The 17,304-nt window shown below is 38.5% G+C and overlaps 1 protein-coding gene across 3 annotated transcripts in view; it reads left to right on the forward strand.

Annotated features, from left to right (window-relative positions):
* myo1b (myosin IB) overlaps positions 1-17,304 on the forward strand; it is a 98,592-nt gene that overhangs the window by 15,005 nt on the left and 66,283 nt on the right. For all 3 annotated transcript variants that reach the window (XM_081369613.1, XM_081369614.1, XM_081369615.1), the window contains one exon: positions 2,978-3,093. In XM_081369613.1, coding sequence (XP_081225739.1) covers positions 2,978-3,093 — 116 coding nt within the window. The remainder of the gene's footprint in view (positions 1-2,977; positions 3,094-17,304) is intronic.

Here is a 17,304-nt window from a genome sequence, read left to right on the forward strand (position 1 = left end):
GCTCAAGTCAGTTGGTTATCTCTTGTTTGACCAGTGGCAGATACTGTGAGTTTTAAGGAAACCTGTTTGAAAACAGTCAAATTTTTTTTTTTTTTTAGCATAACTTACACACTTCATTCTTAAAGGGAACCTTTTATGCAAAATTTTACTTCAGAAACAGTGTCTTAAACTGAGTTGTTGGGAATGCACTCGATTGTGCGTGAGTTTGCCCTATTAGCTTAGCTCCTCCCCTGAGTGAGCTGTACTCATTTATTCTCCTCTCTTGTTGTTTGATTCACATTAACAGCATAGACAGCAACAGGTACTGTACATTAAACTGTTGTCACTTTGATACACCGATCTGATATAGCCTACACTTGCGATTTCTTTCCCAGCTGTTTACGGTCACAGACATGACTGACTGTGTTTGACAGTTTTTGACAGTTCAAGTTCAATAAGATGCAAAAGAGTGTTCAGAAAAAACTTATATCAGACTTTTAATCTGATATGGCTTTAAAACACATGCAAATAAAATGCTTTCATGATGACTTAGAACTGCAATGTAACGTGAGCTCACCACGATTGAGATGATAATGATAACAAACAGGTGTCCATGCCCAACGTATCCAAGGTAACATGTTCTTGGAAGATTTTGTTAGATTTATCTTTATGTGGGGCAATGAAATCAGTGAAAAATGTTCCAAGTGAATTGCTGCGTTAGTCACCACACCTTATAAAAAATTGCTTTCAGTACTAGGAAGTATCAAGATTAAATGATCCAGCTGAATGGCCTGTTTGCATTTTGTGTGGCACCATTAAAATTGACCCTTACAAAGGATGAGTAATGAATGACAGAATTTTCTTTTTTGGGCGAACTAACCCTTTAAGCTTATATTGTACGGTTCATGAAGTTTCTAGGAGTGTCTCCACTCTCAGTATCATCTAAGAAGCTTACATCACTGTCCATCATATCACTTACATTTCACCAATACAATACTAACTTAACAAAGAGCTATCTCCTTATCTAATCAGTGCCCTGTAAAAAGAGGCTATGATGGGTCCAGTTTTAGATACAGCAGGCAATAAGAGCGGATTTATGAAACAAAGATCCTTGTATTTATTGATATCATTAAACTTTGCTCTGTATAATTAACTGCAAGAAACAACAAATGTATTAATGGGAATGTGTGTATTTGCACATTTGCACATGCGTCTGTTCATTCATTCTTGTCAAAGTTACCCGCTGAATTGACAACACGCTGACGTCAGACGCACGTTCGTTTACAAACGAACAAAGTATGTCATGTAAGGTTTTTAGTGTGCTCGCATAATTGCTATGTGAAACACAAACCACAACTTACCAAATGTATAAAATGTATCAAAACATGAACTATGATTCGGACCTTGTTGGTGCGGACTTTCAGGTGTGAAAACACCCTTAGACTGGCCTACTCCTGTTCTAATACACTGATAGTAGATTCATCTCTAGTGTCCCCGATGTCACCATTGTTGACAGTGTTTAAATACATCTGGGAATGGGAGGATGTTATCATATTCCTCATAGAAATGAGAGATGTCAGTCCTCTTCTGTTTGTGTGAAAGAAGAATCGCTCTGAAGTTAATAATACTGAAGAATGTTTTTTTTTTTTTTTACTAAGTTCCATGTCATCAAACTATGATATAACATAAATGAATGTATGGGAATTTAGTTATTTCCTCAAAGTTGCCAACTTCTGTCTAGATTCCCTCTCTCATGGTTGATTTTTTTGGTAATAATAATAATTAGTAAATGACAGTATTGAATGAGTTAAATGTAGGCAGACCATTTGTTAACTGATTTTCCTTCTATGTAGTTAATCTAATTTCCATTTGTTTATTTAGTTACTTATTAATGTACTTTTTATTTTTATATTTCAATGTAAAATATTTATCTTAAAAATATTTACCTTTTTTTAAGATACATTTTTTATATTTCAATGTAAAATATTTATCTTAAAAAGAGCTTTTAAGATAAATTCAGTTGTTGGAATTGTCCCAATGGCTCCAAACTTTTTTGATGGTTAGTGTATGCCTTGAGGGATGTCTGCTTTTGTTGATTTATTTATTTTTTCTCTTTGACTTTCACTTCATCTGTCCATTTACAATTGTTTTTTATATCTTTGGTATTCATTATGCCTCTTGTGAACACCTTGACAATAGGCTGTGTTGCCATGGGAGGTCTGATCCTCCAGCTGCAAGCCTTATGCAACACTCACTATAATGAAAGTTTGAAGACGGCAGCAAGAAATATACGTTGTTCTGAGGTCCCTCAGACATTTGAGATTTGCTTTTAGCGTGATAAGTTGAAAATTAGTTGTAGTGTACTGTAGCCTATACGGAAAGATAGACTTAAAGAAAGAGAAGCTGGAATAAATTATTCAATGTTTGTATAAGTCTTCTGAAATGGACTACTTCAGACACAGTTGTCCACTTTTGACCACCCTGTGATGTTGATGCTTCCTGGGATTCTGAACATTTTTGTTTGTGTTCTCTTGTTCAGTTGCTTGCGGGCCCCCCGCCTGTCTGAACAATACCCAGGAATTCCCATCTGGATCGTGCAGACGGAGGCATATTGTAGCGTTACTCCCCTACACTGCTGCCGCCGCTGTTCCTACAACAGAATGAGCCAGCAAAAGCGCATGCTGATGTCTGTCTCACAGCAGGAGATGAACTAGATTTGACAAGTATAAATACAGTGAGCTTTTAGGGTTGTCACAATAACAGTACAAATTCAAAATTACCATCATTTTCATAATAGGCACCGTTTTTTCATTACGACTGGCTTGACCCGTGCATAAACAGTGTGCAGTGACAACACTTGGGTACCAAAATTAGTCTATATACTGTATATTGAATATATGACTGGTTTTGTTGTCTCTACTCATATCAGGTATTTTCATGCTTGATTCTTCTTGTTTGTTGATCAGTGGTTCACTGCTTCTTTCACTTTCCTCCACAGACATACATTGGCAGTGTGGTGATCTCAATGAACCCCTACAAGTCCCTGCCCATCTACACAGCAGAAAAGGTGGAGGAGTATCGCAACAGGAACTTCTATGAGCTCAGTCCACACATGTGAGTTTAGAATCCCTCTCATCCATTGACCTCTGTGTCGCAAGATTACACACAATTGGGGTTAGACAGTATGTCAGCACCATTTTGGTTATTTGACTGATGTTTGCAAATTTATTTGATTTAATTTTATTGTTTATATTTCATATTATTTTTCCATCCATTTTCCAAACAGCTTGTCCTATGTAGGGTAGCCTATACCAGCATCTCGGACCATAGGCAGGGAATTCAATTGTTTCTTCCTATTTTAACATTTAGTTTTTAGCACTAAAGTTAGGAACAGTTAGCAATAAATTACAGCAAAGATTTGAATCTTTTGGGAGCACTGTCCAACAGAGTCACTGGGTCCTATTTAAACGATATAAGCGCATGGTCTAAAGCGCACGGCGCAAGTGCACTTAGGGCGTGTCCGAATCCACTTTTGCTAGTTTGATGACGGGAGAAATGGTCGGCGCGCCTGGCGCATGGTCTAAAAGGGTCGCCCCTATTCTCTTAATGAGTAATGGGTGTGTTTTGGGCGTAATGTGCAATAAACCAATCAGAGTCTCATCTCACATTCCCTTTAAAAGCCAGTTGCACTTGCGCCATGGTGGATTCGCTATTTACATGGCAGAATTTGCAAGTGGAAAAACTGAACACTTCACCAGAGAGGAAACGGATTTGCTCGTGTGTGAGGTTAAAGTGTGCAAGCAGACCATCTATGGGACAAAATGTACACGCGTTGTGGACCCGCCTATAGGGGCACATTACTAACAAGCTCTTTAAATAACAAGAAAAATACTGCGCCATTGACTTTAGACCAGGTTTTTGTTGGTCAATGGCACAGTCTATTTCAGTTGCCTCAAAATATCAATGCGCCAACAATGCGCCTGAACACACCTCGTTTTCAGACCAGCACGCTCACAAATGGGTGAAAATACATTTGCTATTTCAACAATGTGGTGCAGGACTTGAAAATGATAACTGCGTCGGGCTGAAACTAGCAAAAAACACTGTGTCTGGCGCCGCATTGTGCTGGATGTATGATAGGGCCCACTTTCTCGTTTCTTCTAGGCTTTCTGGTCAGCAGAGTGCAAACTTGAGAAAATCGGTTTAGACATGAATACACAGGGTTGGAAATGCCATGCAGATTTTATAAAGCACTTTTATCAATAAGTGAAAGTCCCCCAGCAGTGTCATGTTTGCAAGAAGTGCTTTTGCAGAGTAGTTGTGCATAAACAGAGTGTACTCCATTCACTCGACCCCTGAGACATGTTGTCCAGCCCTGCTGCTGGGGGAGGGGCTACTCCAGCTCACTGTCCTGTCCTGCTCCAGCTAATGACCATCTGTCTCTGTAGTGGGCTGCTAGCCGCCTGACCGGACTGCCAAATCAAAACAAAGCAGTCTGCTTTGTTTGATCGGCAGATGCACACTTACCCTCTGAAAAACATTATAGCCCGATCTAACTCTCAAAACAAGAGTCATTGAGAATGGAATGGCTGTTCCAATACAAAGCGTTCCTACTCATTCTATACACTCTCCCCTGGAAAAGAAAATTCAAATAAACAGCTGTGTACAGCTGTATTTTCTTTCCCAATATTTTTTTTTTCCTTTATTATCTATTGATACTTTGGCCTATATGTTCATAGTTTGCTCTCCTCGTGTTTCTAAATTGATATCTCTTCTGTTTCTGGGATCATCATGTTCATCTGATCTGCTTTAAGTAAATATTTTCTGTGGTATGCAAGTTCTCCTTCAGTCTTAATTCCTTCCATATTCATATGTTTTAGTCTTAGCCCTGTTACAGTGATGTCAGGGTCGATGCTCCTCTGATCTGAAGCCAGACTCTGAGCTCATTCCAGGGCAGCTGCTTTTCCTGTCATGCCTGAGAAGCGGACCTTTTAGATGGCTCTGGGTTTACAGGCCTCCCGGGCTCGTACATTCAGGCATCCTGGGACAATGGGCCGTAACCGGTTCTGTTAACAGCACAAGTTAGGCTGTATTTATGATCATCACCTCATCACCTCTGTAAACAGAGCAGTCAGGCAGTGGAAGTAGCGAAATGGCCCAGAGCCCCTCCGCTCAAACTACTGTCAGGCTTTTGGGTGAGTTTTTGTCAAGTCTGTGCTTGTTTTATCATTTTCAGAAATATTATGAAGAGCCCTCTTTGCTCATGGACACTTTTGCAGTCAATGACCTTGAAAACTGAAGATAGTTTAACAACACGATGAATGCAATGCATGCTGATTTGTTGCATCATGAACGTCATACAGACATAAACACATTATTACATGTGCAGGGGTGTCCAATCCTGCTCCTGGAGGACCACTGTCATGCAGAGTTTAGCTTCAATCCTAATTATACACACCTGAACAAACTAATGAAGTGGTGTGTTCCAATTTGTGTACTTATGCACTATTCTATGCCGTTTTGTAGTATTTTGTAGTATAGTACGTTCACACTACTCACCAAAATTCCCCCCAAAGAAGTGCACTTTGAATACCTGAATGATGTGCTTAATTAACTGAAAAAATTAAGTGTGGAATGTTGGACACTTCTTGCACTCAACTGTTGCAGCTGTAATTACATAGTGGAGCGGGGGGGGGCCATTCAGACTCTGATGTTGAATGACAAACTAACCTTATAAAGATTATGTAAAGTGTTGAGTACATAGTGCATATTAAGTACATAGTGTATAAGTGCATAGTGCATAAGCACATTGTGTACATAGTGTATAGATTGTAATTTATACAATAAGTTATTTTGGACACAACTATATCGGTATCCGAAACCATGGTGGATATTATCGAGTGCTCTCATTCAATCCTATAATGCACCTAAATATCAAGTGTACAACCGATGTACACTTAATGGCTAGCCGTTAAAATACCCATGCACTAGCACTTTTGCACTACCCTGCAAAGTTCCTCTAGTACACTCAATGTCCGAATTGGCTCACTAGTTTTCATTCGCTAATTCCGTGGACCGTATTAGTGGAACTTCAAAGCAAGTGTGCTGGAGCAAAAATGAAGCTAAACTCTTTAGGACATTGTCCTTCCAGAAGACAGACTGGACACCCTTATTTAGTGGAGTATATAGTGGAGTAGTATAGGGAATAGGGTATAGGGAGCGATTTTATATACAACCTTAGAAACTTCCAGGCAAGATTGAGCTAAACTCTTCAGTACATTGGCCCTCCAGGAGCAGGACTGGACGCCATGGTCATAGTGTTTAGTATGTTTTAGACCTAAGAGTAATTTTTATCTTGGATGAGAGGCTTGGATTAAGGTCTCTATTAATTAGGTCCTACTCAAAGACTGTGAGGTTTTTCAGGACTTTGTAAAAGACTCCATAATTTGATTTTAATCTCCAAGTCAGGCCATCTGCTCGGGGTTATTGTGGTAGATCTTTTGTAAGATGAGACTATGACAGGTTTTGGAAGTTGTCCTTCCCTAATAATCTTTTCCTATCCATTAAGAGGTCACTCAACTCTTATCAATTTTAACAGCTGTTCATGACCATTGGGGTTTTATATTGTCCGTCTTTAGTGTATTTGCTGTGTAGTGATACTGTATGTGATGATTGCTCTTCATCCACTGTTAGGGGTGTAATGATACGCTCATGTCATAATTTGATACGATTCCCGATACTGTGCTCACGATACGATTCCCGATACAGTGCTCACGATACGATACTGTCGCAATACTTTTACCGCAATGAGGGTTTTATTATTATTATTACTTCTAAGACATATTGTAATAAGTTAACACATTTACTGTTGATTTAAAACGCAAAAAAAAAATTATGGACATGGGGGGTGAACTTAAATGGGCTTGGACTTGTTCCTGCCATTGCCAATGCAGTTGGCAATGGTGACACCAGAAAGAAAAAATACATGATTCTGAAGCTGAAAATACAGAATTATGTTTGACGCATATAATCTACTTGCAACCTGTCACAACTACATAAAATAATGTATTCCCTTTTTTACTGGTTAAATCAAGACATTTGGCATTATAAGGACCCACAAATATTCCCTCTTTGCTTCATTAGATATTATATTCAACATATATTCAACTCTTTTATACAAGTCGAGCACGCACAGACTCTCCCTGTGCTCACTGTGTCCTGCCTCTGTTTAGATGACTCCGCTGTTTTAAGACCACATTATTATTGCTGATTTTGAATCATGTAAAACTACAGTGTGTTTTTGAAAGAGGACAGAGTGGCCAGATGGGCCTGAGGCATTGAGAACTCATATGCCCACCTGTTTTTAACAGGATGTGTCCAGTTGCAATAAATCTATTGTTAACCAATCAATTGTAAAGGTTTTATCTCTAAGGGTTTTCTTAGCATTGGGGGTTTGTTGGAACAGGTAGCTGAGCTTCAGGGGTGATCAGAGCCATGGAGACAATAAAGTGTCTGAGACCACCATGCTCACTAATCACCACAGATGGTAGCGTGTTTAAAGACACTCACTGGAGGTGGCAAACATCTGCTGGTTGCCACTATATCTTAACAAGAGCTATGTGCCCTCACAAGAGGTCTAAATAACAGGCCAATCTGACAGCCCAGAGAGAACACTGGTGCAGGACTTAGAATGCTAAGAAATTAGTTTGTGAAATTCAACTCTGTAATTTCATGGTGTATTTATAATTTTATATTTGTTCTAACATTGTAACGGTTCATGGTAAAAAAGCGAGCCGTATCGTTCTCCACCCACGGTTCGACACGCACTTGCACCGTGGTAAATCTTAAATGGTTTGTTGGAAATAAATGTGCCTCAGACAGCATGTGAAAACTAAATTTAGTTCTCCTCCTCGCCATGTTTCGATTGAACAGAAACATTCACACAAAATTATGTGCAAAGCTTGCCTGTCTTGGCGAGTATCCTAGCAAACATATAGTCGGTTATGTGTGAACGTAAGACAACACTTGTAGAGGTATCACTTTTGGATACATAGGCTACATTGTCTTAAAGTGACAGCAGCCTAATATGCCTGCTGCTGTCTTTGTTTTTAATGTTAATCAAACAACAAAAGACAAAGAAATCACTCTCTGCTCTTGACTGAATAACTTTTTGTAACTTTGATTGATCTTTTATTTAATTTATACAGTGAAGATTAAATGCAGTGTTATTTTACATTTGATTACTTAATTCAATTTATATACCTGAAAACTGTTAAACCTACCTCAAAAACCTGAAAAGCACTGATTTCATTTGTATCTATAAATTGTATGTATTTTCTTATAGTTTGATTATTTGTTCTTTATTTTCTTTATTTTCATTTGACTAGTCTGTAGTCAGTAGTTTTTTCTGAACAGTTCGATTTGTATCACGGTTCTAGGGTCAGGGTTCTAGGGTCAAGGTTCAGTTCAGTGCTGAGTAATTAGAACCATTACACCCGTAATTTGTTCTATATTTTGTATAAAACAAAATAATAACAAATAATAAAAAATGTTTCTTTTCTCTGTATTTTTCCTGTGCTAATTGTTTTCTGTAAACATGGCATTGTAAACTAATAATATTGTTAACTCTGTGACCAATTGGTTATGCTCGTCTATTGTAAGTTGTTTGGGATAAAAGAGGGCTAAATGCATAAATGTATTTTTTTATTATTATTATTATTATTACAATAAACACTGTTTGGTAGAAGTGATAGTTACCCTCAAAAACATCTGCTTCAGAAAAAAAAAATGCATGTTTTTGTAGATAAATAGTGTGTTATCAGAAGGCAAAAATTTTATTTGATAGTATGTTTGGAAATACTATGCATTGGATCTTATCTGACCACTGGAATGTGAGCTTGAACTTTGGTGTTGAGATGGTTTTAGTTAATGACCCAGCGTGAATGTGAAACGCTTCATTCTGGCAACCACACATGGTTCAAGAGCCCCGGTGTCACCTCTCCCTCCCAAACACTTTTCTGCTGTCTTTGGCTTAGTGGCCATCTTAGTGTGGTAAGAGCAATTCAGTCGAATCAGACTGTGAATGAGGTTGTCTGCGTTCAGAATTCCCATCTTTTTTTAGGGTGAGCTGTCCCTTCAATGGTCTTTATGACATCTCTGTCTGAGGTTCATGCAGAATGTTGTCCCATGTGTTCAGCACATTTTGCTCTATTGCTTTACTAAACAGAGCTTTTTTATAATTCAGGACTGAAAGTGTTCTCAGGAACATCTCAATTCAGACATCCACATAATCCTATTCTTAAATGACAATGATTTGATGTCTATTTTCCTGTAGTTCAAACTAGAGACCTGCACTCCCGCGGGACTACCGCGGGACCCAGCGCAAACGAGTGCGGCGCGGGACAATATTTGATGGGTGAATGCGGGTGCGGGCGGCAAGATATTATTGTGTGCGGGTTGCGGGGAAATAAAATAATTTGCGTGAAATATCTAACAAAATAAAATAACTAGAAACAAATAAACGGTTATTTATCTAATGCACAAGCAACAAGGATAACTAAAATAAAAACGATTTACAGGCGCAAGGTCGGCAAGCTAACTCTCGCGTGGTTCATAGGTGCGGAACAGCCAAGCCTACCACACAGAGGCAAAATGTCTGCACCACATTACTAGGTGGATCGTTTGGTGTTACAGAGATTATTTCGTTATTAAAGAAAGGAACATGCAAAACTACAAAACCAAACAAAGGAAAATCTGATATTTGAAAATGTTTTTCAGTAGTAGGGCCTTATGCAACAGCGATGGAAAGCACCTTCCTTTTGCGAGCTGTGACAAATGCAGCAAAATACTCACAAGTCTGGAACTTCAGGTCTGAAGCGTCATGTGTACACCGTTTTGAAAGGCCAAACATGACGTTTATGGCAAGTCAGTCGAAAGTGTCAAGTGCACTAAAAGATAAAGAGCGGGAGAAAATAACATATTTTTGCGGGAGCGGGACAAAATCTTGCGGGAGCGGGACGGAAAAATGCGTCCCGCGCAGGTCTCAAGCTCAAACAGTAGAGTGTTGGTGCTTGCAACACCAAGTTCATGGGTTCGATTCCCAGGGAAAGCAAGAACTGATAAGAATGTAAATGTGTACCTTGAAATGCAATGTAAATCGCTTTGGATAAAAGCGCCTGCCACATGCATAAATGTAAATGTAAAATGTATTAAATCTTTGACAAGTGTGATCACAGCGGAACATTGTGATCTGCATTTGCCACTGCCTGAGTTATCGTGTAGGTATGGGACAGTCTTCTCAACCATACAGTATCATTATTTCTCTTACAATAATTCACATTATCATAGAAGTACTGGTTCACAGAAGTTTAAAGTTTGGATATATAGTTTGGATATAAATACTGATGTCTATGGCAGAGATCAAAATAGAGTAAATCACATTTTGAAAGTAACTTGACACTTCAAATAAAGATTTTATCAATTACATTGTTGCGCCAATAGTTGGCTACAAGTGACATGAGAAAAAAATTGTTGATTGAGTCATTGAATCATTCATTCCAACAGATTTATTAACCTCTTGGTTTGGCAAACGCACCGGTGAATACCTTAAAATACTCCAACATTAATGGTCTTACAGACTTAAGAAAACTGAAAAAATAAACTGTAACTTGTCTACTTTTTTATGTGTCCTCTTAAAATCGAAACATAACATTGTGCTTTTGTAAAATAAAGAAAATAAACAGGGTGACATTTCTGCCTCTCCATCTCCGTGAACCTTTTTTCTGGAGCACGTCTCTAAACTTAAACAAACCTCGACAAATACTATTCGCACAGGCATGAGCAATATCTTTATGCACATTTAAGTGTCTACTATTAAATTATCTAATTCAAAATGAAAACAAATATTCTCTGTTAATGTAATCTGTATGAAAAGAGAGAGATGTCAGTCGTTCTCATTTCAGCTCATTATCTGCTAATATGAACACGCCAACGGAGAGCACGCGCTATTCAAATGCAAATGATCTGAGGCAATCCATGCAAACCTGTCAACGTCCACATCAGCTCGATAAAACACATCAAGTTTAATCAGGCTTTTTCATGTACTTTACGTTGTCTTGCAACGCTGTGAGGAATAATAATAGCGTAATAGTAATATAATCCTGAAAAAAATTACCTTTTTCATTTCGAGGAGCAACGGATCCAGCTGAGGATTGTGAATAGCCTTATTCTTAAAGGGATACTTCACCTCTGGGAAGATGAATGTGTATTTAAAATATGTCATTTAAGTAGAAGAAATGTGGAGAAATTTTTGAATTTGGAGCTTTCTAGACTGAGAAAAGCCAGAAAATGTATTTTTGGCTTATGTGGATGAAAGACAACAACTCCCAGAATGCACTTGCTTCGCTGCCTTAGGAGGCCACGCCTACCGGTTAGAGAGCACAGTTGAAAACAACAAGGCTAGCCTAAGTGATGAGTTTGCCAGGGATTTAGAGACCCAAAATGTCCGGGATTCGGCTTTTGCGTTCTACAGTCGCCATTCATCATGTTTACTGTGGCGAGCAGGACGAGGCTGACGGCCGCGGGAGAACGCATCTCTCACGGAGGAGCGGGAATTTTCTTAGCAATGTTAAAACGCACATCAACCGCATCAAACGCACTTGTTTAGCGTCCATGTAAACACTACAGTCAGATTCACCGATCGGAATTAATTCAGTTAGATTGAAACGAGAGGTGTGCATGTAAACAATGAATGGCGACCGTAGAACGCAAAAGCCGAATCCCGGACATTTTTAACAGTCTCGCCCGCCGGACAAGTCCGGGAAAAGGAAGATGGTAACCCCTACTTACTCAGCTTTCTCCTATTATTCAGCTTTCTCCACAGAACAAGAGCATGCTAGCTTAGCTTCCAAAGAAAGACGGCTGATACTGTGTACATTCTGTGAGTGAGATCCCACCCTGTATGGGCGGGTTGAAAACATGCGGAACAACGCCATCTACTGGCTGTAGTCTTTAGCCTCTGGCCAGAAAATCCTCCGATGACGCAAAATGACGATTTTTGCGTCATCGGAGGATTTTTTCCAGACAAAAAATACATAAATCTCTCCTCTCAGGGGGATATGAGGGGGGAAAGCATGGTAATTCGAAAATACTACAGGTTTTCTACTAATACAAAGCTTAATGCTAAATCCTGAAGTAACCCTTTAAGTGCTTTGTTCTAATCGCGATATGGAATAGTGTCTGTAAACCGCAAAAAGACTGTTTAAATATGAATCGCGTGTCTGTGTGAATGAATGAACGGCACAGATGTGCGCTGTTGTTTATTTTTACTTGAACACATCTATTAGTTTAGCTTTTACCAAACTATATTTCTATACTGAGATGAGTAAAAATCGACTGAAATATGTTGAAATAAAATGTCTTTGTATAAGCAACACATTAAACTGCAAATTAACATTTGTATGCCCTAATATATCATAAAAACGATATGTTACAGACGAAATATGAATGTTAAACAAAATTGTGTTGACTAGTTTTGGATAGATTTGAAAGTTTTTACTGTAAAATAGACTACTGCCACATCAAATAAGCTTTTGTTCGCCAATTTCTGCTCGTATGTTAAATATATAGTATGGGATGTTTTGTAAAAAATAAAGTCATCAACTAAGATGTTATTATAGTGTTTGTTCAATGTATATTCAAACGAATGAATCCTTAACTTTGAAATACGTATGATAAAATGTATATTTTTTACAAAGAAAGATCACAATTGAAATATTGTTAAAATTGTAATTGTTGATTTACATGTGATCAACAGGTAGCCCTGTTTGTGCTAAATAGAGTGTAATTACACCTTTGCCAATAATATGTTTATAAGCAACTGAAAAAAGCACAAATGTCAGGGCGTGTCAAAACATCTCAAGGACCCCAAAAACACGTTAGACCCCAGAGGGTTAAAGTAAATAATTAATAATAATTCACATTTTTTAACATTATTTGTTCTTTAGATATTCCAATTTACTCATGGAGCCACATTAACATGTCCATATCTCTGGGACTGAACTGTCGAGGGCCTTTAAAGGATTAGTTCACCCCAAAATGAAAATTTCCTAATAATTTACTCACCCCAATGCCATCCAAGATATCCATGTCTTTCTTTCCTCAGTGGAAGAGAAATTATGTTTTTTGAGGAAAACATTTCTGGATTTTTCTTCTAACAATGGACTTCATTGGTTACCATCGTTTTTAAGTCCAAATCAATGCAGTTTCAAAAGTCTTTGAAGTGTTTAAACGGGCTGTTCGCGATCACAGCTGAAGAAGAGGTTGTTATCTAGCGAAACGATAGGTCATTTTAAAAAAATATATAATTTATAGACTTTTTACCTTCAATAGTTCGGATTGAGCTGATCAACAAACGGACAGGGAACTACGTCATCACGTTGAAAGGTCACGCCGGCGCCGGCAATAATATTTGAACTACTATTCATATTCACCAGAATGTTATTCATATACTATTCATATTCATATTCACTGAATACTATTACTATATATATAATAGCAAACAATACTATTTGAACTATCCTCCTACGTACGGTTGCATTGTAAACAGTGGGGCGGTACTTCTGCCGCCGCCGGCGTGACCTTTCAACGTGATGACGTAGTTCCCTGTCCGTTTGTTGATCAGCTCAATCCGAACTATTGAAGGTAAAAAGTCTATAAATTTTTTTTTTTTTGGAAAATGACCTATCGTTTCGCTAGATAAAAACCTCTTCTTCAGCTGTGATCGCGTACAGCCCGTTTAAATACTTCAAAGACTTTTGAAACTGCATTGATTTGGACTTAAAAACGATGGTAACCATTGAAGTCCATTGCTAGAAGAAAAATCCAGAAATGTTTTCCTCAAAAAACATAATTTCTCTCGCACTGAGGAAAGAAAGACATGGATATCTTGGATAGCATTGGGAACTAAACAGGGGTGCTGCAATAATTATTTATTTTTAAATAATCAAGCATGAAAACCTATTCTAGAACCCCCCCCCCCCCCCTGCGTAAAAAGACTGCGTAAAAGGGCATAATAGGAGGACCTCTTTTTTGAAGACATTTAAACATGAAAAGTCTTTCCACAGGCTTGGTGATCCATTACCTGATCCTTAACCACAGCACACACATTATCTTAATTAAATGGATGAGCTTTGCCAAATGCTTTAGACAAGCATTGTCTGTCCAGACATCTTTGAAACACTGTCATTGCCCATATGTAATGACTAGGTGGCACCCGTCTTCCCTCTGGGGTCTTCTGTTTCCTGTGTTCCTGCTTGCACCTGCTACCCAATACTGCTTATCCCTCAACAGTGAGAGTTTGCAACTGTGTTCCAGTCGATTAGGCCTAATTGTGTTTGTTTAGAGGAGAAAAATAAATAGCATTACAGTGATATTCATGTGCTCTGCTTCAAACCTACTGGGCATTCATTAACACAGTATTGAACAAATATTAATGACAATTTTACCTAATATTTGTGTGTATTTCTATGTGCCAAGGCATTTATCTTAGCAACATGCTAACAACAAATATACTGAAAATTCTGGTAGTCAAGTCTATTGTGTGCTTTGCACGAGGAGTGCTTGTTGAATGATACACTTGTTGTTGCCTATGTAGTGCCTTTCAAATCACTTGCATATGAATTAGTCTACACTGAATCTGCACCTGCACCTGCACCTGAAGAGCACATTTTACCAGATTTAAATCGGTTTTGCTGAATTCCACAGTTTTCCCTCAAAATCTGCACTGAAAACGAGGGGCGAACGTCTGACTATTCTGTCTGGGTCCTGCTTATTAGGTCCATTTCAGTTAGGTTTGATTTGGGAAAGGTTTTCGGACAAAGCCACACTGTACTGCGCTGGATGCACTAGCCAGCATTCATCACATTAAACATTGACGTTAAACATCCTATAAGCCAATCAGTGTCCACGTATGGCTTTGAATGTTGTTTTAGTAATCTGCATGATAAAGTTGGTGGCAGGTGTTTATCCTCATCTCATTTCTGAAAGATGGGGGTCTTAGATGGTGTTGCAGATGGGGACTTTGGTCAGTGTGTCATGCCCAGATTTGAGCCGCTGTGTCTCAGGGGATGGGTTGTATTACATTTTGTGTAATGATGTAATGGGACCTCTCAGCACTCTGCTATTGAGCAGCACCAAGGCATTGTTTGCAGAGAGAATGTACCGTGGGGGTGAAGCCACTGCAATGGACTGGCCTTATATCAAGGGTGTTTCCCTGCCTAGTGCCTACAATCCCAAGATTCTGGGATTGGCTCCAGCATTCAAGCGTAGGACCCCTACCTAGACAAGCAAATTGGAAAGTAGATGAATGGATAGACAATTGAAATTACAACAGGGATTACTTAACCACACCCGCCAAGAATTGGTACCTGATGATTTTGGAATAAATTACTTTAAATGCAGCTTGTGATAGTATCATCATCATACAAAAAAAACAAAGCAATTTTTTGGATAATGAAGCTTACTGCCATATAAAATAAAATTTTCTTTGATATTGACATTCTTGTCTAGGAACCATTTAGCTGGGTGCAGATTTTTAAGCGATTCTCAAACCTTTAATATTCTAGTGAAGTGTGGATTTTTGTATTATTGAAGATTTGCTGGTCAGTGTTTGGATTTCCTGTTTTAGTGACCCTTATGAAAATAACAGTAAACAGTCATATCTCATGACCAGTGCATTCATACACAAAGCAGGACCTGAGTGAAAGCATTTGAGTCCCTTTGACCTGCTGAAGGATGCGGAGCAGAGACTCGAATAAGATCAGTTCAGCAGTTTTTACATCTCATGAGTTGTGGACAATTCTTTTGGCTTGTTTTTTGGGAATGTTCTTCAGTCCAACAGAATTAAGCTCCAGACACATGGGGGTTTTAGATCAGGGGCAGATTTACTCTAAATTTTCATCCATGCAGGACACTCAGCCATCAGTCTAATCACAGTTGCTTTTGTATTTAGATATCTGTATATATTTATTGTAGGAATTGTCTGATCATCATTGGTTTAACCCTGTAAATCCTGAAAAATGAAATTATAGTCAGAAAAGAAAACTTTTTTTTATTGAATAGTTTACTGAACCTTTAGACAATGTATAAAAGAAAAAAATAAATGTTTATGTATTATTCATAATAAAAGCTATTATCTATAATAGCTTTATATAATTAGATCAGTGGTCTCTATATAGGCCGATCAGATGACACAAAACTCGCGAGACAGTTTTTCTGCCATCTGTGTCAATGTTAATCAAACAACAAAATACAGGAAATAAAGGAAACCTTTTGTAGATTGGATTAACAGAAGGATTAATCTATATTTAATTTATACAGACTATGCAGTTTTATTTTACATTTGAATGCTTTCTGTTTATAAAGACTGTTCTGTTTTTTTTTTTTATTATATGCTATTTTTGTTAAGAGAGGGAATGGAATATGTTGTTAGCCAATAAAGTTATCAATTCATGATACTTTCTCATCTCTTATACTTAAAATGCATTAAAGGGGGGGGGGGGGTGAAATGCTCATTTTCACTCAATCTCCTGTTAATCTTGAGTACCTATAGAGTAGTATTGCATCCTTCATATCTCCAAAAAGTCTTTTAGTTTTATTATATTATAAGAGAAAATAGGCTGTACCGAGTCTTTCCGGGAAAAAAACGAGCGTCTGGAGGCGGGCCGTGTGGGCGAAGCCAGAGCCATAGAGAGAATCCGTCGATCTGGGCTTTGTTTATAAAACATTCATCGTCGAAATGCAGGGAAGAGAGGGTGAGAAGAGAGGGTGAGAGAGGGTGTGTGTGTGTGTGTGTGTGTGTGTGTGTGTGTGTGTGTGTGTGTGTGTGTGTGTGTGTGTGTGTGTGTGTGTGTGTGTGTGTGTGTGTGTGTGTGTGTGTGTGTGTGTGTGTGTGTGTGTGTGTGTGTGTGTGTGTGTGTGTGTGAGAGAGAGAGAGAGAGAGAGAGAGAGAGAGAGAGAGAGAGAGAGAGAGAGAGAGAGAGAGAGAGAGAGAGAGAGAGAGAGAGAGAGAGAGAGAGAGAGAGAGAGAGAGAGAGAGAGAGAGAGAGAGAGAGAGAGAGAGAGAGAGAGAGAGAGAGAGAGAGAGAGAGAGAGAGAGAGAGAGAGAGAGAGAGAGAGAGAGAGAGAGAGAGAGAGAGAGAGAGAGAGAGAGAGAGAGAGAGAGAGAGAGAGAGAGAGAGAGAGAGAGAGAGGAGAGAGAGAGAGAGAGAGAGAGAGAGAGAGAGACAAGGAAACAGAAAAAAAATAATGTTGAGCCTATGCAATCAT

This window comes from Scardinius erythrophthalmus (genome assembly GCF_964197995.2).
Source record: "Scardinius erythrophthalmus genome assembly, chromosome: 6".
In the NCBI taxonomy this organism is placed as follows: domain Eukaryota; kingdom Metazoa; phylum Chordata; class Actinopteri; order Cypriniformes; family Leuciscidae; genus Scardinius; species Scardinius erythrophthalmus.